Here is a 23,920-nt window from a genome sequence, read left to right as displayed (position 1 = left end):
GGTCGTTTATTCTCCCATCAATATAATTGAGTTCCATACTCAAGGACTTCATTCCAGATATGAATTCCTGGGTATTTATAGGATTCCTTGCCAGTGTGGTTTAATTTACATTGCCCAAACTAAGAGAGCCTTAAAATTTCGTGTCAAGGAACATGAGGCATATGTTAATAATTTTTAAGTATGAAAAAAGGAAATGCAGATGTCTTCTGTTGCCCAACATCGTTGGTCCAAAAATCACACTTTCAATTTTTCTGCTGCCAAAATTATTCAAAAAAACATCTTCCATTGGAGAACTGGATTTTCTAGAGGCATTTCACATTAAAAAAAATCTTCCTGTTCTATTAACGATCCTAATTCAATCCATCTTTGCCTTCACCCTTTAAAGAAATTATGTTTTAGTTTTGGTTTCATCAACAAATGGTGCCACTAGCTTATTTTCTGTCCAGGCTTTCTTATCTTATCTAATCATTATATCCTATCTCGTTCATTTGCACTTTTGCAGCTGAGGATGGTGTTTGATAAAACATCGAAACTAGTCCTGTGAAAATTTGAAAATATAACGCTGATTTTTGTTGTTTGACTTCTGAATTGGTATTTGTTCTGCGTGTTATTGTGTCTTAATAACACACTTGCTTTCACCACTTTGGCTTAGCTGGACTGCTGTCTGTCTGCTGCTTCTTTCTTGCTACATATTTATGAAAAATGTAAACTTTTTGGAATAGGCACAGTTAATGTGCCAACTGGATTATGGCCACATCATGTTTACTGAAATAAAAGTTGAATTAAATATACCTTGGCTGCCAAATTTCTTATTCATTGTGGATCGTCCCTTCAGCATTCTAAGACATCAAAATTCTAGCTGTTCATTACGGATACAACTGCCTGCATTCTACTACAGAATCTATTATCTATTGTATATATCAATTTCTAAATATCTATTTTGTTAATATTACTATCTATGAAGAAATCCATGCTGCATCGAGTCATGTGCTGTTGGTGGTTTAAAAATTTCACTTGCTGAGTGTCTTTGTCCATCTGTAAATGATGAACTTTTGTTTCATTATTAATGTCTGTTCAATCAAAAGTTGTTGATAATGGGATTTACTATGTAAAGAATTGGGTTAATCTTTGGATTATGGTAACTTAGCGATTTTTTGGTGAAAATTTGGCGACCAAACCTGCTACAGCAACCTGCTAGTTTTTGTTTGGATGCCATTTTGTTTTCCCGAAGTAAAGGCGTATTTTTTTTTTTTTTGTTTGTTTTTTTACTCAACATTTCCAACATTTTTTTCCAACAATCTGCTAGTCGAATTACGCTTATGCTAGAACTTTTATGCTTAACCTTTTCCCGTGGGCTATAGGGTCCAATTTCGAATGTATTTTGGCCATTTAGTCACTTATTTTAACTGAAAGGAACAGAAAAACAAATCGACAGGGTATTGCACGTCCTAATCCATATTAAGGAGTAAATTTTAAATCTCCATAGTTCACTGAAATTTCTTGAGACGCATTTAAAGTAGTGAACGTGCGGGACATATATGTCCCAGCCCCCAGAAAAGGTTAATCATGACGAAGATTAGGTGCGAAGATTAGATGCAGAATCGCGCACTGCTTGTCGCGTTTTTACGCACATGCACGGTATCATCCATTATCATCCATGTACACGTTGACCTATTTTCACTTAAAAAAAATCCCAGAATTGCACAAAAATGGCATTGTGCACACTCTTGACTATATCCATGTACACTGCTAAAGTTCTAGCTAGTAACCTTTATCGCCTTACCAAAATGTCGCCAAACTACCTATTACCATGTTCCAAAGATTAGCCAAGAATTGTCATAAATAAATAGAAGAGGGTTTTTTTTTTTTTTTTTTTTTTTTTTTTTTTTTTTTTTTTTTTGTTTCCTGAGCATTTCTTAGCAATTCTGTAATTATGTTTTGTGAAAAAATCTCGCATTTTGTTTAGGATTTTTTTTCATTGGCTTTTTTATATAAAATCTGTCAAATTTTGCAAGATTTGGTTAATCATAAGGATTTTATTCCTCTTCTAAGCATGAATAATGATCAGTAAATTGTGTATCATAAATTTCTTCATTACCACACTCATTTATTGATTTAAATCAATTGGAATTTGTCAGCTGTTCTAATTATTCATATCCCTACAAAAAGTTGCTAACTATTAAAGCATTGTGAATTGGTAAAAATATTTGTTTGGATATCGTTTTGGCTCATAAGGATTGTTTCATTCATGAAGAATGGAAAAGAAAGCATTTTATGAGAAAGAAACAAGATTTATATTCTTGAAATTATTATTTTTACAGATGGTGAATATTATTCAGCAAACTGACAATTAAAAGTAAAGTTTGTAAATCCATGTGTATGCATATGTACATGTACAGTTTATCTGCTGCTTGCATGTAAATTCAAAAGTATACGAATATATAATCGAAAGTTCAAGCTTACTTTTATAAAATTGCTCTAACAGTCTGCAAAAAATAATAAGCCGAATCCAATTCGAAGATTAAGGAAAAACGCAATCTGCAACATTAACTGAATTAGATAATTTTAGCTTAGCTTATACTGTCTGTTATACATTAAACGCGCATTCGTAAACATATTTTGTGCACGCGCACACACATATTCACAGCCGTAAAGGTCTTACGCACATGCGTCAATGCGAAGCATGTGCAGAAAGTTTGTAGCTTTGAGGTCCAGATTATTTGTGTCCGAATTAACAACTTTTGACTGTATTAATTTGCTTTTTAAAATGAAACATAAGAAATATTAAAAGGCATTTTGGTTGATCTTTACATTATGGTAACTTGGCGATTTTTTGGCGAAAATTTGGCAACCAACTCTCTTACAGCAACCCTCTATTTTTTTTCCCTGCCGCCATTTTGTCTTCACGAAGTAAAGACATGTTTCTTTTCTTTTTATCTACTGAACACTTCTTCCAACAATCTACTAGCCGAATTACACTTATGCTAGAAATTTTATCAAACAAAACTGCTTAATCATGACAAATATTCACTGCAAAATTGGGAAAAAGTGCACAATACCATACTCCTTACGCGTTTTTCAAAATAACACATACACATAAACCATGTACACACCGACTTATTTTTACTTAAAAAAACATCCCAGAATTGCACAAAAATGGCATTGCGCACACTCTTCACTATATCCATGTACACTGCTTTTTTCTCATAAATTAGAAAAATTTCACAAAAATACATGACAATTTTCTCAATCTTTAAACCCGGTAAAAAGAACATATATGAAATTACCTGATCACGAAAAAGTATTTACCCTTTCCAAATATGAACATTTCCACATATAAAATAAATAAAATATCCAAAAACTTTTACCTCTAAATCATCTATTACATTATACACGTCACCAACGAATTCATACCGCAAGCATTACAAATACTTAGTATCAAATATTTAAATTATTTCCATGCACGTTTATTTCAACTTAAACGTATACCAAATTCCTACAAACATAAAATTCACAAAATAACTATCATTTCATTAAAATATAATTAAATTCAAAAACACTACTTAAAATATAAATGAGCACATACATTAAATTAATAAAAATTACCTTACAATCCTAATTACTTTAAACTAAATCATTGCTAATAACAATTTTCCCAATAATACCAAATTCCTTTCCACCTTACATTTAGAACAATGCATAAAAATAATATCCTCAAATAATTCAAAATACTAACTTACCTAATCTTCTTCAGAATCTTGATTACGTGGCGGATACACTTTTCTAATTCCTTCAATAAAATTATTGAAAGATTTTTTCTGCGAATTTTTCCTCCATACTTCCTCCGCTAAATAAAAAGCAAACTTCTCTTTATTACAATGCCTAAATACCCATTTCGAATTCACTTTAGTTAGGGCCATGGGATCCAAAAATTAACCAACGCTGTTTCACACAACACAGAATAAAGCTAAATACAAAATTTCCAGATTTTTCCCCGATTTCCCCCCTTTTCCGATTAAAGAACCGTAATTCGTCCATTAATATCACATGACATATCCCATGATCTCTCATTTCCCTCACGCAAAATAATGCGTAATCGGAACTGAGTACTGCTCACGTTATTACCAAAGTCCCAGGTAGTAACCTTTATCGCCTCCAAAATGTCACCAAATTACCAGTTACCATATTGTAAAGATCAACTGGCATTTTTTGTAATGAAAAGCATATTAAAGCGTATTTGCAGTTTCTTAAAAACTAGAGAGTGATCAGTTTAAATAATTTTTGCACATTTCTTTTAAAGGTCTGTAGTTTTAGAAATACTGTTATAATATTTCTGTTCATTGATGGAAGGTTGAAAAAATATATAAATTAATCCTGAAGTTTTTAATCATTTGCTTACAATATAGTTTTCTTTTTTTTTTTTTTTTTTTTTTTTTCCTCCTGTCAGCAATGCCTTTTGCATTTTGTACACGTGAAAAATATCCATGGGTTGAGTTTGCTGAAGAAGCTGAAACCGGTCCTACAACTAGATTTTGCTGTGAGGTAAGGAATATTTAGTTATAACAAGATCAAACTTATTTCTTTATTTCAGTCTCTCGAAATAATGTTATTATTTTTATTTTGTAAATAATTTCAGCCCATTGTGAATCAAGATCAGAAATTATTCTTTCATTTATTTCCATATCATAAAAGTGCATTGTTCTTCATCATGAAAAGCAGAAAGTGAATTTATAATTTTTTAAAATTTTTATAATATCTTTGTATTCTTAATAACATTTTACAAAAAGTGTTATTTTATATCATTAGGATAAAAAGTAAAATACATTTCTAAGTTTGCTTCTTGTGTATACTATGGTCTGCCTCAGAAATGCAATTTAATTATAATGTTGAAATTTTATAATAGTTTATAGATGGCAATAATTGGAACCTGTATATTTTTTCTTTATTGATTTTTTAAAAAAGTGGTTTACTTTTTGGTAACATTGTTTTATTTCCTGTTTATACAATTGTATGTTCATGACAGGTAATGAAACAGATGTGGAAGCCTTTAAATTTCTCTTTCTTAGTTTTAATTTTATGTGGTAGAAAAGATTTAATTTTATCAGAAATGGACAATCATTTGCTTTTATTAACTCATTAGTGCATGAAGTTCTGCAGATTTAGATTTTGAGTTCGAAGTAAAAAGGAAGTATTGTAATCGCAAAAAAGTTTTAGGCAGCTTTTTTCAACGAAAATATCCATTTTGACCGCTATCGAATGCAATTTAACGATGTTTTTGCGCGATATCTGTATGTAAGGACAGAATAAAAGACTCGTTTCGGTAAAAGTTTACAATTGAGTGCCCCTTGTTTATTGGCGATTCTGTTTTGATGGCAAGATCGGCGCCAGGAAGGCACAATTTCAAGATGGCCGCTACACAAAACCAAAATAAGAAGTCAAAGAATTGCACAAGATCTGTGTCCATGTACACATCGATCTGTTTTTACTTAAACAACCTAGAATTGCACAAACTAGGCATTGTGCACTGCCTTAAATATGTCCATGTACATATCAATCTATTTTCATTTAAATAAAATCGGGAAGCTAAAACAAAGTTAAAACTATCGTGATAACCAGAAGTGAGGATTTATCGGCAAAATTTTTAAAAAATTGTCGCCAATCGAAGGGGCACCCAATTCTACACTAGAGCCCTCGTTTCTTCCAAAAAAAATTATAGAACTGCTTTAAAATGAATTCTGAAGAGAATTTTTTGTGGCGTCTGTACGAACGTATCTCGCATAACTCAAACGCGAGTAGCCTCAGAACGTTGCAATTTTATGTATAGGACTGCTATAACATGTAGATGTGCACCTCGTATTTTGATTGCAATTCGCTGCACCAAACGTATATAAATATATTTTTATATATATCCACTCTGTTACCAGGCTCACTGATCTCAGTTTATTTACTCTTATATGTTTGTAAATTGTACATTTTTTGCTTTAAAAATGATTGAATTATGTTGTTCTTATCTTCCGGTTAAGGTTTTTATGCTTTTAGTAAATCTGTATGCAATATTTTTAGAATTATCAACAATTTTAAAGTTATTTAAGTGCCGCTAAGCCTTTTTTTTATGGCGGCCATTGATTGTTTACATTTGAAACAGCAGACTAGTGGATTTGTTGCCAATCTAGAGAAACTTAGCTTCGCAACAACAAAGATAATGCCTTGATTTATTATTGCGAATTAAATCATGCTTAATCTTTTCTGGAATTTTTTTGAGGTTAGTGTTTAAAATTTACTTTGTAATTTTTAATAGATATTTTGAGTTTTTATGTATTTTTGCCTTGTCGCGAAGTGAGAACTGAATTAATGGAATGAGAAATACTCAATCATCTGTGAAAAACTGTTTCTTTTTTGTTTTGTTTGCTTGATTTCTTTTATACATCATTCTAGCTTTATTATAGTATTTGAATAGAACATGTGGCAACGAGTAGATAATTCTATTCTTTAAATGATGTAAATTTTGTGTATTCTGAGTTATAATATGAACGAAATATAATACTGTTAAGTGCATCTAGCGCCAGAGTGTCGCTATGGTAAACAAATAGAGTGAGTTTTAAAGAATGCATTTATTCTATTGTGGTTTACGAGCTGTAAGCGAAGTAGATTTAATTCAATCCAATAAGTTTAAATGAAATGCAAGAAAAAATGTGGATAATTTATTATTTCGTACAATGAAGTCGTGGTGTACACATCAGATTTTTTATTTTTGATTTCATACATTGTCAGCAGTAATTCAAACTGTTATACGAGGCTTAGCTTGAAATTTATATTCTGATGTAAGAGAGACATCCAAAGAATCAGATCATTTATGCTGAGTACTTTTAATGTAAAAATCATATTCATATATAATTTTTTATTCGTACTGTCAACATAACATATGGTTATACCTTTATTTGCTTTGATTAGTGAATGTGTATGTGACTTTACCAGTAGAGAAGCACTACTGTTGGGTGTCATTTACCTTCACATAATCTGTTAAACAGTGTATCAGTTGTTAAAGAAAAAAGATATGTTGCTTGGTAGTTAAAAGTCTGGTTCAGTATTCTATATGCCAGTGATGATTGCAGTGAAATTAAAAATTATAAATGCATCTCCAATTTTTTTCAATCACATGTGTTAGAGGGTTAAAAGAATATTAATGTGTAGGATTTTTATATTTAAAATTTTTTTTATGTTCAATTTCCCTTTGAGTTGTTAGACTGTAATCTGATGTTTTCAGGCTTAAAAGGTCAGAAATCTCTACAGCTCAGTCCGACTATTTTTCACTTCCTAATATATAGCATAATGTTATACAATACAAAGTCTGTAATCCAGACTCGTCGGGACGTAAGCGATTCCGGATTAGGGGTTTTTCCGAGTTATAGATCATCAATTTAAATTTGGTAATATGGCATGCAGAAATTATACAATCAAAAATATGAAACCGTAATTTATGAAATAAAGAGCAATTATGATCTAAAGGGTATCAAAATGTACAAAAAAAAAAAAAAAAAAAAAAAAAAAAAAAAAGCTTGATATTTATATGTTTACATTATAAAATGTTTCTTTCAATGTAATTTGTTTCCTTTTTTGTGCTAATACTTTCTCTTTAATTCTATAAACAGACATAATTTCTTGTTCAGTTCCACTGTTCAAGTCCTGTAATTGCTGTGTCGAGAATACCGACTAACTTGTCAATCAAAATTTTTTTGTTTTCAATAACCTCTCCATCACTTTCTTCCCTGTCGGAAGCGGTACATCGTAACATGCTTTCGCTTTGTAGATCCTTTGGGAACTCATTTTGACATAATCGAAATTTCAAGCTTAATTTTTATAAGATTGCTTTTACAGTCTGCAAAAAATAATAAGCTGGGTCCAATTAGAAGATTAAGGAAGAGCACAATCTGCAACATTAACTGAAATGCCTTAGAATCAGTAAAGATAATTTTAGCCTAGCTTATACTGTCCGTTATACATTAAACGCACATGCGTAAAGCATACAAAAAAGAAGTTTGTGGCTTTGAGGTCCGGATTATAGATCATTCCGGATAATGGACGTCTGGATTACGGACTTTGTAGTGTATTGTATTTTGTTACACTCTTAGAAACATATACAATCTATGCAGCCTTCTAATTTAATACATTTATGTGATTGATTTACCTTTTACTTTAATCATTTTTATGAATATTTGCATCATTATTGGAATTAATAAAAATTGTTTCTATAGTCATGTATTAAGTACCTTGGCATGGAATAATTATTTGATAATTTTGTGTAGACTACCTAACAACATATTCTTTTCTTTTTCCATTGTGTAATGTATAATTATAAGGTATGAACTTCAGAAGTATAAGAGAAATGGGAAGAAGACAATGTCCTACCTGCCTTTTAAAGCCACATGTAATTTTAAAAGATTTAATGAACTTTAAAATTGCATCTCCATATGTTTACATCCTTGTTATATAGCTACATCTCATTTTTGAATATTCTGTTATGATTAAAAATGTCTTTTTCATGAAAGCATACTACTGCATTGTTCTGAATTCTTAATAAATTAAAAATTACTAACATATTTTGTATCTGAAAAAATGAAGATGATTATTATTGTGCACTTTCGGTTTGTCTGTGGTACTTGTTCAAGGTGTTAAGTGGGGTTAATGTGAAGTCAGTGATCAATTTAATTTCTGTTAACTTTTATATTTCTTTTTTAACTATCCTCAAAAGTTTTATGTAAATACTGCTTCCATAGAAATTTATTTATTTTTCAGTGCCTTTGAAATTAAAGTATTGCTGTCTGAGGTTAAACATTCTGCTTCCTCCTGTAATTTTGTTTTTAATTATGGTAATATTAAACATAATTTTTTATCAGTTTTAGTTGTTAAGTTTTCTGCAAAGAAAGCAGGTATCTAGAAGTATGTAGGTTTAGTAATATTTTTATTTTAAGTCTTCACTTAAGATAGTTTACAGTTGATATAATTTTTTAAATTAATATTTAATATAGGTTTGTGAACAATAATGAAATGACAATTGAAATTTTAAAATAGTTAAGTATTTTATATTTAAATGAAATTTTAATTTTATATTTATATGAAATTAACTGGCACTTAGCTTCATCTCTTTAGTTCTTTTTAATGTTGAACATAAAATGTATAAATTGCTTTCAGTATAACGTTTTACATGTAAGACTATATGAAAAAATCACAAGTCTTCAAAATTAAGAATTTATATTTTTTACGAGGAGGTATTTGATGCAGTTTGCAAAAATGTTTTAAACAGTTTTAATGATTATGTAGGTCAATGAGATTTCTTTGGCTTAATTAAATGTGGTGAACTCTGGAGGTAAAGCATTTTATATTAGATGTCTATTTACATGAAAAAAAAATATATGAATTTAATTTTCAAATGTCATTCAGATTTGAATCATTCTATGAGTCATTTCAAGAAGTATTATAAGTAAGTGATTGCTAAGAGAAAGAGTCAGAAAATTATAAAACTGTCTTGTATGTGTATTATTTGTTTGCATTAAAAAATGTTGGTGCTATTTTGATTTTTAAAAAAATCAATAGTAATTAATAGTTAATTAATGTTAATAGTATTTAAAATTAATTAGTAATTTTTAAAGTATCTTCTATTTATAGTTAGCTAAGAAGCATAATATGGTTATTGTTTCGCCAATTCTTGAAAGAGATGAAACTTATGGTGATGTATTGTGGAATACTGCTGTGATAATCTTAGAAACTGGAGAAGTAATGGGGAAAACTCGAAAAAATCATATTCCACGTGTAGGAGACTTTAATGAGGTATAGTAAAATTAATTTTTTATTTATTTTTTATTTTAAAAGGATATTTATCTACATGTTAAAACATTATATTGTCTTTTTGTTAGTCAACTTATTACATGGAAAGCGAGTTAGGACATCCTGTTTTTGCCACTCGATTTGGTATGCAAGTTTTTTTTTTTTTTTTCTCTTCCTTTGAATTTCTTTTACATGTGTTATAGAGCAATTTGAAATATATTTATATGTTATGGCAAATTTTGCTAAAATTTACAAATGATATTTTTAAGAGACTTAGTGCTAGGTTTATAGGGAAACAATACTGTGTATTAAGCATGACCAAACTGAGCTCTCTGGCCTCTGTAATAATTTGATTTCAGACTGTTTGTCATATTGTAAACAACAAGTAATAAATAAATAAATAAATTAGTAACTAAAAAAAGGAAAATAATTTCATGGGATGTTACTTTTAGAAAAGATAATGATCCGAACAGTACACAAACAATTGCAGATTGTTTCACAAATTATGTAGATTTTAAAAAAGGTAATAAATCAGCCATAGCTGCATAAAGAAATCAAAACTTTGTTTTCTTCCAAATACACTCGGGTTAAATAAAAGGAAATATTAGTTGACGTACTTCCACTTTCTGAGGAAGGTGATTACTCTGTTAACAAAATTCATGATGATCCTTTCACAGACATCTGTGTTGTTTCACTAGTGATTTGTTGAATTTCTCATTCCAGTGTAGGAATAGTGTGTGATTTGTACATGTAAAATTTTTATTTGACCTGACCCCATAAAAAAAGTCAGAAGGCCTTGCAGACTATTTTGGGTCTCTGCTACACAATGAGATCAGGCTCTTGGGAAATTTTTTGTAAGGTTGTCACAAAAATCTCATGGGATAGGTGATGGGTATCCCTATCTTGCTGAAACTGCATATTTTTGTGGTATCTATTTCATACAGAATATGCAACAATAAGTTTGTGGTCATGACATGATAATGTTCACTGTTACTATAAATGCATTTCTTAAATGAAAGAGCTAATCACACGTCTTGTTTCCGAACAACACCAAGCAGTACGGGTAGCATGGAATGCAGCTGATGCTCTTAAATCCTTAGAGTTTCCCTCCCCCTTTTTTTAAATACAAATATGGCAGTGTAATCTGTTGACAAATCCGAACAGGTGAAAATGTACCTCATGAATGAAAAATATTGAAAAATTGTTACTTTCATCTTCTTTTGTTAAAATACACTTGGTACTTAAATTGTTGGTCATTTTTAATTTTGGATAAGTGCATAAGTTCTTTTATCAGCGTTTGTTGCTTTGATGATGTTGATATTCCCAATTGTTGTGAATGACTTTGGAGCAATTTCTTGGGGTACACAATTTACACTGCAGTGTCTTATTCCATTTGATCTATGCAGTTTTATGTGTAAAATTTTTTGGTTGCAACTGACTGAGATTCTTTGAATTTCTTAACTGTCATTTTGGTGAGAGTATTATTGTGTCCAAAGTTCCCATGAAGTTTATGAATTATCTCTGCATGACACTCTCCATCTCTCTAATGATGTTTCACAATTATGATGCATTGCTTCTTGATAAGCAGCTGCATGGTAGTTAAATGAAAAACCAAACAAATGCTGAGTTAATCAAAGTAATAGCAGATAAATGAAACTGTTAAAGATTGTGCTTTATAACCTTCAAACAAAAAACTAGTATGCAGTTCAAAAACCAACATGTTTTATGAAACAAATTATATAAAGTTAATTTAAAATGCAATACATTCCGATTTTTCCTACCCTGTGAGGTTTATTTCATTTGAGGCAGTTTCTCATAACTGCCTTTCTAAGTAGCCCTCTTTGCTTCGGAGCAAAGTAAAATATTTTCTATTTGTGCTTCAATCCATATCTGTCACAACTTTCATTATATAGCATGCATTAGCATTAAAACTGAACAGCCAGTCCTTAACAAGTCAGTTTAATGTTGTGCATTTTCCTGCACAATTTTTGTAACTACTTACAGTAATATGAATCTGTCTCTTGTGTGCTGGTTCATTAGTAATTCTAGGCAGAGTTTTATTTAATTCACGTAAGATTTTACTTATCAAAATCGGGGATCACAAGAGAAGATGGTCTTTTTCCCAGAAAGAGCAGTAATTTCAACTCTAACTTAGTTTGTATTCCATGTTTCATTAATAGCCATTATTCAAAGCAAAAATCTTTCACCTTCATTATCAGATTTTCATTTCAATTTTGTTTCATAATACAATGAGGAACTGCTTGGTCATAAACTTTTCTTTTCTACAAAGGTCAAAATATAGTATACTGATGGTGTGAAATCTCTGTAATGTATGACATTTCATACATTACAGAGATTCCATTGATACTGCTGTTTTTTTTTTTTTTTTTCTTTCTTTCTTCCTTCCTTACCACAGATGTTATCTTTTTTTTAATCTGTTAATCTGTTCATGTATATCATAGTCTTTACTTATAGCATCTCGTAAGACTAGCACATCTTGAAAGAAAATTAATAGCTAAAGTTATACTTCAGTCCACTACCTGACCAGCACACCCTTCATCCAAGACACAGTGAAATTCTGTTGAAGTTTTTGCCATGTTAACTTTCAATTTTGAAATATGATCTTTGATTTTCGGTAGTATAGTATCTCAAGTGCCAACAGATTTCATTTCAGACACCTGTAAAATGTTATGCTCTAAAGAACTGGGATGGGAATTTGCTTTTACCTCATATTTTCAACTGTAAATAATACAAATAAGTAAAACCTGTCCCACCATTAAGGTTTACTACAGTTTTGTATCAGAGCAGAGGTCCCCAACCTTTTTGTCCCTAAGAGCATATTTTAGAACATCTGTTAAACAACAGGCACCATTTACTTCTTCAAGGTGAATTTATAGTTGAATAGAGTTAATAGTACATGAACATTAAAAAAAAAAAAAAGAGAGAGAGAGAGAGAGAGAGATCAGTTGCTTTTCACTTTGTGCTGGTATCTGTGTTGGACGCAATTTCTGTTTCTTTAAAAGTGAGAAAACTTTAACATAGATTTTTATTTAAAACTAAAAAAAAAAAACATTTTTATTGTGATCGCACAGTGGCAGGGACACATTAAATGATCGGCGGGTGCCAATATTGCCCGCGGGCATAGTGTTAGGAAACCCTGAAATAGAGAATATGAAGTGGTTCTTTCAAATATGGTTGAACAATTTGTGCCAGTGATAAATCTAGAACCCAGATGGTTTAGCGTCAAGCAGACTTACTCTGGAAGATATGACACAACTTATGAATACTACATAAGAAAAAGCAAAGTGAAAATTCAGAAAAAATAATAAGCAGTATGTTAAACTACACAATTCTTTGTTCAACTAATACATAACATTCATAAACTGCAAGATATTTAACATCTGTGTGGGTTGAATTTTTGATAAAATGTAATCAGCTTGATTCTTTATTTATTTTTCTGTTCCATAAAATAGTAATAATGTAATTGTGTATTGAAAAAGGAAATGTTAAATTCCTTTGTTAATGATTTTGTTCAAGTAGAAATATATCACAACCTGCAAAACCACACTATAATGCTTAAAATTAAGAGAATTTTTTTATAAACTGAATTCTGAAGCATAATTTAATAAAATATCAATGATAAATACAGGAAATTTTATTTGTATTGATTTTAAAATATGATGATTTTTAAAATTTGATTTTAATAAAAAAATGTAAACATTGTAATCGACATTGGAAATTTTAGGGAAAATTGCTGTAAATATCTGTTATGGGAGACATCATCCTCAGAACTGGATGGTTTATGGAATAAATGGAGCTGAAATAGTTTTTAATCCATCAGCTACTATTGATGAATTAAGGTATGCAAGTTTCTACAGTTCTTTCACTCCCTTTCTTATGTTCATACTGTATAATAAGTTATGATGCTTTTCAGAGCAGTTTGTAATTAGGTGCACTTAAAATATGATCCATCATTACTTTCATAACAGAAATAAAACTGTTTCTGTTATTCAGGTAATGATGGTTTGCATTGTTACTTCCATATATATATCAGTGCTTAGCTTTACAGCTTATGTCATGTTAAAAATCAGTTATGTGTTACAATTCATTTTTCACAAGTTATTTTTTCTGTATACAAACATATATATGTATGCACTGACGAGCCAAAATATTACGGCCAGCCACACATTTTTAATGAACTCATTTGGATGACATGGGGTCACATGATTAAGTGGGAATGGTATTTAACCCTTACTGGAGGAGGTAAGGTTTGCATTTACTTTGACAAGGTGATTGGAAAGGCTGCTGATCTAAGCGAATTGGATAGAGGATAGATTGTAATGGCATGAAGACAATATCTCCAAAACTGCATAACTGGTAGGTTGTTTACTATCTGTCGTTGTTAGTATTTATGCAAAGTGGATAAATGATGATGAAACCAGTAGTAAATGCCAGGGTGTTGGACATCCACATGTCATGAAAGAAAAAGGATGTTGCAGACTGTCCTCCTTGGCACAGCAAAATTGGTGCCAGATAGTGGCTCAGCTGGCAGCCCAATACAATTCAGGTCCAAGTGCAAGTATTTCTGAACACACAGTTCAGTGGATGCTGTTGGATATAGGACTGTTCAGCGGACTTCCCACTCATTTACCTGTGTTGACTAAATGTCATTGTCAACTACACTTTATAGTGGGCTTGGAACTATTAACAGTTGGCTGGTCGGATGAACCACGATTTCTCATTCATTACATCAATGGTAATACTGGGGTACGCTGTCTTCCAGATGAATAGTTGCCCCTCCCCATGTTGTGGTAGAACAGATCATTAAAGCTGTGGACTGTCTGAACATAATTATCCATCAGTTGCACCTTTACATGGCATCTGTCTTCTCAACTGGAAATTGAATCTTCCAGCAGGACAATGCCCCCATGTCACAAGGCTCGAATTGTGCTGGAGTGGTTCGAAGAGAACAAGGATGAATTCTAATTAATATTCTGGCCACCTAACTCGCCGGATTTTAACCTAATAGAGCACATTTGAGATGTCATGAAATGAGCTGTGTTTATTTGCTCCATTCTGTTGCATAACTGGAATGCAAGCTGAACTCGATGATGATCTTTAAAAAGTTATAATGAATTTTCATTGAAAGCTGTAATCAGTAGCAATGAACCGTGGAACAAATAAGTTTTCACAGTTGTAACTGAGGTAGTTTTTGAACCATAGTAGAATTAATTTATAACTGAATAAATATACAACTGAGACAGGTTGCATAAATAAGTGTATAATAGAGATTTCTGTGTTATCAAAATGGAAAATTCTTTTAAATTCATTTGGAGAGTCTCATGAGATAGCTTTTGAGAGATGGTTCATCTGGTAAAGAAATCAATCTTCCCTTCTAATTTCCGAAATCTGATATATATGTACAGATTAAATAATTTTATATTATGTAGAATTTTACAAGTTTGCATAAACATGTACATATTTAAACACTTTATCTTTGATATATTGTGTAATATTATTCTCAGAACTGTGATATAGTTGAAGAAAATGATAATAAATTTATTAGAATGAATAAATAATTGTGTATTTGAAATTGCATGCTCTCAGCACTGTTTTTAGCATATATTTTGATAAAAAGTGTTAAGCATTTTACTGTTTTTAATGTATTATGTCCTTGTGTTTGCAAGTAACCTTCTGTAAAAGGTTTGTACTTCTATAACTCTGTGGAGTCAGAAAATCACATAATGTTTAAATACGTCTGTTGTTAAAGCAGCAGTAATGTAAAATAGTAATTTTATTTAATATTTGTGGAATTCAGAGCAAAAATATATATTGTGTGTAAAAGTATCTAAGTATTCTTTTTATCTTTGAAGTGAACCATTGTGGCCAGTTGAAGCAAGATGTGCAGCTATAGCCAATAGTTATTTTACTTGTGCAATCAATAGAGTAGGAACTGTAAGTTATTTTGCTTTTTTTCCCCCTACCTCACAAGAAATTTGACGACCCTCAGACTTAATGTGAATGCATAATTTTTATGTAAAATAATACGATAAGTTTTTCTTGCTTATCAAGTAGCATTATTTTATATGCTGGAAATCTTGGTATTTGAGTGTAATTTTTTTTTTTTTTTTTTTTTTTTTTAATGGAAAGCTAAAACTTCTGAAAAGTTTTCACAAAGATAAGAAAACTGGATTATGTGATGCAAGTGCAGAACTATTTTCTCCCTAGAGTGTAATGTTTGTGATTATTAAATTGCAAATTCTTTTAATCATGCTACTTTATATTTCTGCTTTAAGTCTGGTGTTAATACATATTTTTGAACATTTGAGTTTTTTATGTATATTAGCTTGTTTAATATTCTGTTTAGGTTGTTGTTTTCTGTTGTTTAATATTCTGCATAGAAGCAGAATAATTAGCCAGTTTTTGATAAATTCTTGTTTTATATTTTTAAAAGAGTTTTTGTGTATAATGTATTTTTTGTGTATAATTTTGTGTATTGGATACTGTATGATTAATTTGTTTTGTATTTGAAGGCCTATACATACAGTTTATATATGATCCTCAACCAGTGGGTATTCCCCCTTGGGAGAAATTTCATAGTGTCAGGGGAGGAATGTGGTCAGTTTTATTTGGCTGTTTACTTTTATGCTCTTGTTTAATTCATAAAACACATTAATAAAATAATATAAAGTTTAAAAAATATATATACTGTTGCATTCTATGGGTTTGTAAATTTAGAATGATTGATGACAACATTTGATGAAGAATCAAAACACAATTTATTTGCCAGTATTACACAGGGGAGTTCCAAAGACATGTTTACAGTGATCGAAAAACTACGATAAACACACTAAAACGATCAGCAACACAGCTGAAACAATCGGCCTTCAGGCTACAATGGTTAAGATAGCTTTACAAAAAAAAAAAAAAAAAAGCAGCAAAATGCACCTTCCAACTCGGTTTAGTCGCTCTCAAGCTAATCTCTGAACTCAAGATACTCTTCACTATGCTTCACAATACACTAGTCTGTATACAGGCAGAGTATTTATAGCTTTTGACCTGCATTCGAAAACATTCTTGGGAACACCAGTAAGAATTCATTCTAGAATGTTTCCTCTCTATGGCATATCTCCAATTTTGTCGCCAAATGAGCAATTTAGTGCCAACTCTGGCAACCCTAACCCCACTTTGTGTGGAAGCTATCCTATGGCAGCCAGGCATTTCATAACAATATATTTTCTGAATTTAGTATAGGATAGAGAACAGTTGTGAAAGTGGTGAATGGAGAGAGAAAAAAAAAAAAAAAAAAAGGTTTAAAACCACTTCATCAGACCTTATTGTTTGCATCACAGTTTGCTGCAAGTGCATGAGGCTATATAGTTTTGCTCCAGGCTTCTTGATGTGAGTTGCCTTAATATCTTACCCAGCCAGTCAGAATTTGGAATCATTCGAGATAGTGACTGGTGATTATTTTACACGAATATATAAATAAAACACAGAAATGAGAATTTGGTCTTTATTACATAGGTCATGTGGCTTATATTCCAGATAGTGTGATTAAGAGTGACTGTCACCCAGTCAGGTTTATACAAATGTGCTCTCTAAAATGTATATAATAGAATTCATATGGCAGTTATTTATTGGTAAATTGGAGGCAGTACATGGTAAGACCATAAAGTTGTGAGATATGAACTGGCAGCTTCTTCAGGATGACAGTAACCCAATTCACTCATTCAGGAATTTTGGGCTGAATATAAAATCTTAAGTTACAATATTAAGTCAAATATATCTTCATGCAACTTACGATGCTTTTAAAGTAAGAATTCCACTGAAGAATTTGATATCAATATAAATACTTTGAATCTCCCAAGGTACATATTATCAAGGTAATTGAAGTCTAAGTGTAATAAATAAACTCAAAGTTTTCATTGTTTATTTTTTTTAAAAGAAGGCAAAAAGTGATTTGAAAGAATACATAAATTTAGGGCAGTTTTGCATGTTTTGATCTGACCTCATATATCTCATGATCTGACCCACTAGACCTATGATTATTAATTTATATTTTTTTATTTTAACCATTTTTATAATCTGATTATATTTTGAGGCAAATCTCTTTTTTTTTTTCTTCCCAAACAGGAAGTTTTCCCAAATGTGTTCACATCAGGCAATGGCAAACCAGGTATATATTTACATAATTAAGAAAGTTCATATTTTATTTTATAATATATTATTAAAATATTAAACTAATGATATTTCTATTTTTCTTTCAGCGCACAAAGATTTTGGACATTTTTATGGGAAGTGAATTTCTTATTAATTCTGTTCTTAAAAATATAACTGTCCAATACTTTAAGTTGCTCAAAATGTTTTATATGAAATATTTGTAAAAATAATGTAGAGATAAATAATAAAATGATCAAAATAATGTAGAGATGCCCTCTGGAGAAGAGGAAAAAAGCATTTTTCAAGATGTTTAGAAATAAATGTCCATTCATAAGTAAAAATTCCAAGTTTTCAAATAATGCACTAATGAAAGGAGATATAAAATATGTGAAAAATCTTGTTTGATTTCCCCCACCCTTTTTGAAGAATAAAATATAGGCAATCTGAACTTTAAAAACAATTTGTGACCAAAGACAAAAAAAAAAAAAAAAAAAAATTTGCATACAGCATAAATGCAGTATAGCCATTTTCTTGTCTTGAAATGTGCTTTAGCATTTAAATTAAAGTAAAATAATATTTTTCAAAATGTTTAAAAAAATGTGTATTCATAAATATTTGTAAAAATTCAAATCTTAAAATAATGCAATGATACAAGTGTTGGAAAGAAGGGATATATGATATGTCAAAACTCCTAATTTTTTTCCTCCCCAAATTTTGAAGAATTAAACATAAGCGGTCTGAAATTAAAAAATAATTCACAATCAGAAACCTAAGAAGAGCTAAATGCCATCTAAATCAGTACAAATGTCTGTTTGGCAATTTGCACTTTTACCCATTTTCTTTTATAACCAGTGTCATACATTTGATACATAGTCCACTGTTTCATCTTATTGTTAATTGCAAAATATGTATTTCTTATGTTAAATTTATGTACTGCTCTAAATATTTGTTTTGCCGTTCTCTCCAAAATACTTTAAATAATGTAATCTTTAAAACTGGTTTCAATGAAAATAAATTTAAACTCATTTTCTTTTATTTAAATATTGCTGCATTTCGAGACTTATTGTTCAGCTATTAAAAAAAATGGAAATCTGATCACTCATTGACTATGTTCCAGTGCTAACTGTGAAATCCCATGTAATGCAGAAAGTGTAATCTACTTCATGTAATAGTGCCCTTGTAATGCATTGTGGCATTAGTTACTTGTAAGCATTAGTTACTTAATATATAATTTAAAATAAAATTGAAGGATAAGTAGAGGCCATAATTAAGTATTAATTATGTAATATATAAAAGTTAAAAGTGTAACTGGAATCAGAACTGCCCTGTAATTTGCAATTTTACTACTTTGTGCTGGTATTTTATTGCTTATACTCTAAGCATGAATTTTTCTGTTACAAGCCACTTCTTTCAAGTTCTACTGAAAGGGTGTTTCAAATTTTTAAACAGATTGTCTTTCATCTAGTTTGACATCAGATGTAATTGCTTGGGACAAGATAAGTACTTGCATCTGTACTTATTTATCTGTACTTTAAAGATAATAGCCTAAAAATTGGATAAATCAAAAAATTATTAAAATCTTAGCTGTCTTAAGCACTTATACAGTCATGTGAAAAATTAAGAGAATTTGCAAATTATGTCTGTTTTTATGAAAAGCATTGAACAAAGATAGTAATTATGCAAATATTCAAAGTCATAAGCATACATGTGTGTGTCTGTGGGGCTGTGATTTCAAAGACACAATTTGTCCTGAGTTGCTGTTAATGGATGACGACATTTGTCCACATGGAGCTTAGCTGCTAGATGGTCATCTGGAAAGTGAGGATACTCACCACATGGATTAGCCAGCTAGATCTCCTGATCTCAGACCTATACAGCATGTCTGGAACTCTCTTGGGAGGGCAATTTCATGTCACCATCCCCCTTCAAGAACCATTCAGGAATTGAAAACTGCCTTGCTGCAGGAGTGGAATAGGAACCCTCTCAGTTGCCTCCTGTACAGTATGCCATCATGCTGTGTGACCTAGCTGGCTGTGAGAGGGGAGCATACTCCATCTTAGACTTATTTTTACTTCGATGTGATAACATGGATTTTGGACATTACTCTATATTATTAACATGCACTATGAACATTACTTCATAATCATGGGTACATAAAATGACTTTTGAGTGGTCTCTTTCTCTGTTATAAATGTATATGCATACTAAATTTCATTAAAATTTGTCCATTAGTTTTTCAGAAATATGGCATAATGTGCAAATTCTCTTAATTTTGTATGGAACTGAATTTATTATTTTTAACTTACACAAGCAGTACTTTACTTGTAGCTAATATCTTTATTGCATAATTAATTTAGTTGAATCAGTGTAATTCTTTTATTTATTGTGTTCTAGCTATGCTTGAAATGTTTGCAGAACTTTTATAGTTTGCAATAGCTTTTTATTATAATAATACACTTTAGTACATTTACGTCTGTTGTCATTGAAAAACGTGTGAAATGTGACATTTTACATACACTTTAGTACGTTTATGTCTGCTGTCATTGAAAAACTTGTGAAATGTGACATTTTACATAACATAGATGTTCAGGATAATAATTTTGGATATACTAAAATCATTGCCACCTATGAATGAAAACAAGCCTTGTTTTCATTTAAATGCATCCAGTTACTTTCAGTTATACAGAGAAGAGAAATGGTATGCATTCCTGTTTTCTGTAATTCATGATAGGTTCATGTAAAATATAAGAATTTTCTGAGTATTCGTATTTTTTGTCATTACAATGTAACTTACTCTTGATAACTAAACCATTTAGTCCTTCCTTCACATTTCAGTGCCGCTGCAATTTCCTTAATAAATATATTACTTGGGATTTATTTTAATTTATATGCCTACCTGGGGTTAAATATCCAAAACAGCTAAATAATAATTCTTTACTATAAAATTATCTGTTTGAGATCATCAAGAGTTCTTGAAATGAGTACATATACGTTGTTGCTAATATTTATTTGTAACTGTTATGAAAAGACATTTAAAGTACTTAAATATCTTAATTTTTGCATCAGAGTACTAAGATATGAGAATTTAATACTTAAGTTGCCACTTTACAGGTTCAAGCTATATAGCAGGTCCTGATGGAAGCAGAACTCCGGTAAATTTAGTTTTTTTTTGTTTTTGGTAAACCTTCATTCTTAAAACACGCAATTCAAAATTTCTTTTTTGTAAATTGGATTTTTAAAACATTGATAGAATCTTATTTAGAAATTCTGAAATTTTAGGGCCTTTCAAGATTGAAGGATGGATTATTAGTGGCTGAAATGGATTTGAACTTATGTCGTCAAATGAAAGATAAATGGGGATTTAAGGTGAGATTAAAAATAGTTTATATTTTATCATATTAGATTAGATTGTTTAATAATGGCATAGCACAATAGGGCTATTTAGGGGAAGGGATCTCTTTGTGGAGGATCTTTTAAGAGAAAGTGGCTTGAATTCATATTTAACCCATTGGGTACATTTGACGTCTGAGAAACATTAACTTTCCCCTCTAGGAGTGGATGACGTGTCTAAGACGTCAAACCAAAAATTAAACTCTTGGGTACATTTGATGTTTGAGAGACATCATTCACTTGTTTTCAATAGGAGCGGATGACGTGTCTAAAATGTTATTTGAGGTTAGGCACAATTCTGTTCATTTCATTGTAGCTTGTATCAGTCATAATAGAAGAGGCGATTACAGTATTTCGGTGAACATTATTTGTGATACACTGCCCCATTATGTCAGAAACAAGGAATATATTTTATGGTAGTGATAGTGAAAGTGACTTTGAGAAATCTAAAGAAGAATTGTTTAGTGATTCTGCAATTGACAATTACAATGAAATACAAAGCTAAGGTGATGAAGACAATATTGAACTAGAAAATGATGACAATTGTAATATAATATCAAGGTTTCGAAGACGCAAAAGACGTCTATCAAGCAGTGATAGCGAATCTTCTCGTGAATGAGTATCAGAGGAATGGATTTGGGAAGAAGAAAGTGTAGCCGATGTAAAAAGTTTTTCTGAAATATCTGGAATTAATCCTTTGAGCCTGCATAGACTAGGTGGTAATGCTACGCCTTTAGATGTTTTGAAAGAAGTCTTGAATGAAGATTTTTGGGACACTATAGTAGAAGAGACAAATAGATGTGCCAGACAAGTGATAGAAAAAGAAGGTTGTGTAACAAAAAAAAAAAAAAAAAACTTCCCATAAGTTCTGATGAAATGAAAGCTTATATTGCATTATGCATCTTGATGTCGCAAATGAAGAAGCCAAAAATGCATATGTATTGGTCAAAAAAATAAATGCAATAAGTACTCCAATTTTTGCCAGCATTATGCCACGCGATAGGTTTTTTTGATATTTTAAGCTATCTACATTTTACGAATAATGAAAAGGAAAATAAATATGACAGAATAAGAAAGATTAGAAATATAGTGGATTACCTAAATAATAAATTTTGTTACCTTTATACTCCTGATAGTGAAGTAGCTATTGATGAATCACAACCAAAAATTATATCCATTCCATGTGCAAATATTTTTTCAAATAAATCTGTACCCAAGGGGTTAAGTTAAAAATAATGAAAACAGTATCGACCAACTCGGTAGAAGTATTAGCGATCAGATGCATTGATGAGCCATTGTCCTATTCAATGGTTATGTTATGGAATGTAAAAAAAAAAAAGTCTGATGTGCTCCAAACATGTGGCTACAATTTTTGGGATTGGCCCACCAGCGGCCGAGCGGTAAAGTTGCTGAACACTGGTAGTTTGGTCCAAGGTTCAAATCCTGCGAGCGAGCTGGTTGCTAGGGCGTTTTCGTGGTTTTCCCAATGTGTAACGTGTATACAAGCCGAGCCAATTTCCCTTAGAAAGTCCTCCACGAAGGCATCCCTTCCCTTAGGCAAATAGCCCTAGTGTGCTTTGCCATAATTAAATAAACCAAAACCAAACTAAACATGTGGCTACAGTTTTCGGGAGAAAAACTCAAATGGCTGGAGCTTTTGGGAAGAAAAACTTTAGGTGTTGAATGAGTCTCTTGCTGTGTTATGACAACAAAACATGCACTCACCTTGCTGAGCGGTGGTGAACCAGTTTCTTTTTTGCCAATAACGTGATGTACTTATCTCCTCCATGCATTGTATATCTAATATGATCTCCTCTGTGATGCTGACTACATGTTCCAGTTGTTTTAAATGCTTTCCAAATCCATGAAACAATGCTATAGGTGATGTTAAACTGCCTGGCAACATATGTTACTTTCTGCCCTTCTTTGATCTTTCCAATGATACATCCACATATAAAATCATTTTAGTGATGACGGGATAACATATTGAAACTTTCCAGATCATTAATTTATTCTTTCATTAAAACTTTCACTTGGTACAACTGCTTTCACGTAAAATTCCTTAAATCTTTCAGTGCTGTCATGATGAACAGATGAGGAAATGAAAATTTACATATTCACATCTCTACTTATATCCTGCACTTGTTCTAATTTTACACATTTTGGGATTGCTATCAATGATAGTGTTATCCATTCTTAGCAATTGTGGAGTAATGTAAATCTTAATAGTTATAATTAAATTAGTGGTAACTACATTGTAATTAATATATTATTGCCAATATTAATAGCCTCTAAATTTAATACAGTATCTGAAAATAAACAGCCATGTTCCAAGATCTCATTACCAGTTCTAGGAAAAAAGCCCACAGGAATAATGCTCATAGGTATAAATGCTTACAGGAAAAAAGCCTACACAGTAAAAAGTCCACATGGGAAAATGCTCACTTAGAAATATACTCACATAGAAATATCCTTACATTAATCAATAATTAATCGATCTGAACATAGATCATTTGAAAAAATTATTGGACAAATGCTCACATTA

General features: G+C 31.0%; 1 protein-coding gene across 1 annotated transcript in view; it reads left to right on the top strand.

Annotated features, from left to right (window-relative positions):
* The window catches only part of pyd3 (beta-ureidopropionase pyd3), a 32,026-nt gene that overhangs the window by 6,224 nt on the left and 1,882 nt on the right, over positions 1–23,920 (top strand). Inside the window, exons 3-11 of the mRNA XM_085817666.1 lie at positions 4,448–4,542; positions 9,664–9,825; positions 9,912–9,966; positions 13,568–13,682; positions 15,696–15,777; positions 17,959–18,001; positions 18,093–18,120; positions 21,098–21,137; positions 21,265–21,351. Coding sequence (XP_085673792.1) covers positions 4,448–4,542; positions 9,664–9,825; positions 9,912–9,966; positions 13,568–13,682; positions 15,696–15,777; positions 17,959–18,001; positions 18,093–18,120; positions 21,098–21,137; positions 21,265–21,351 — 707 coding nt within the window. The remainder of the gene's footprint in view (positions 1–4,447; positions 4,543–9,663; positions 9,826–9,911; positions 9,967–13,567; positions 13,683–15,695; positions 15,778–17,958; positions 18,002–18,092; positions 18,121–21,097; positions 21,138–21,264; positions 21,352–23,920) is intronic.

This window comes from Stegodyphus dumicola, chromosome 5 (assembly GCF_044657685.1).
Source record: "Stegodyphus dumicola isolate Sdum_Otavi_A_Nest chromosome 5, ASM4465768v1".
Taxonomy (NCBI): Eukaryota; Metazoa; Arthropoda; class Arachnida; order Araneae; family Eresidae; genus Stegodyphus; species Stegodyphus dumicola.
Note: the sequence above shows the minus strand (reverse complement) of the source record. Positions and strands in the feature narration are given on the sequence as shown.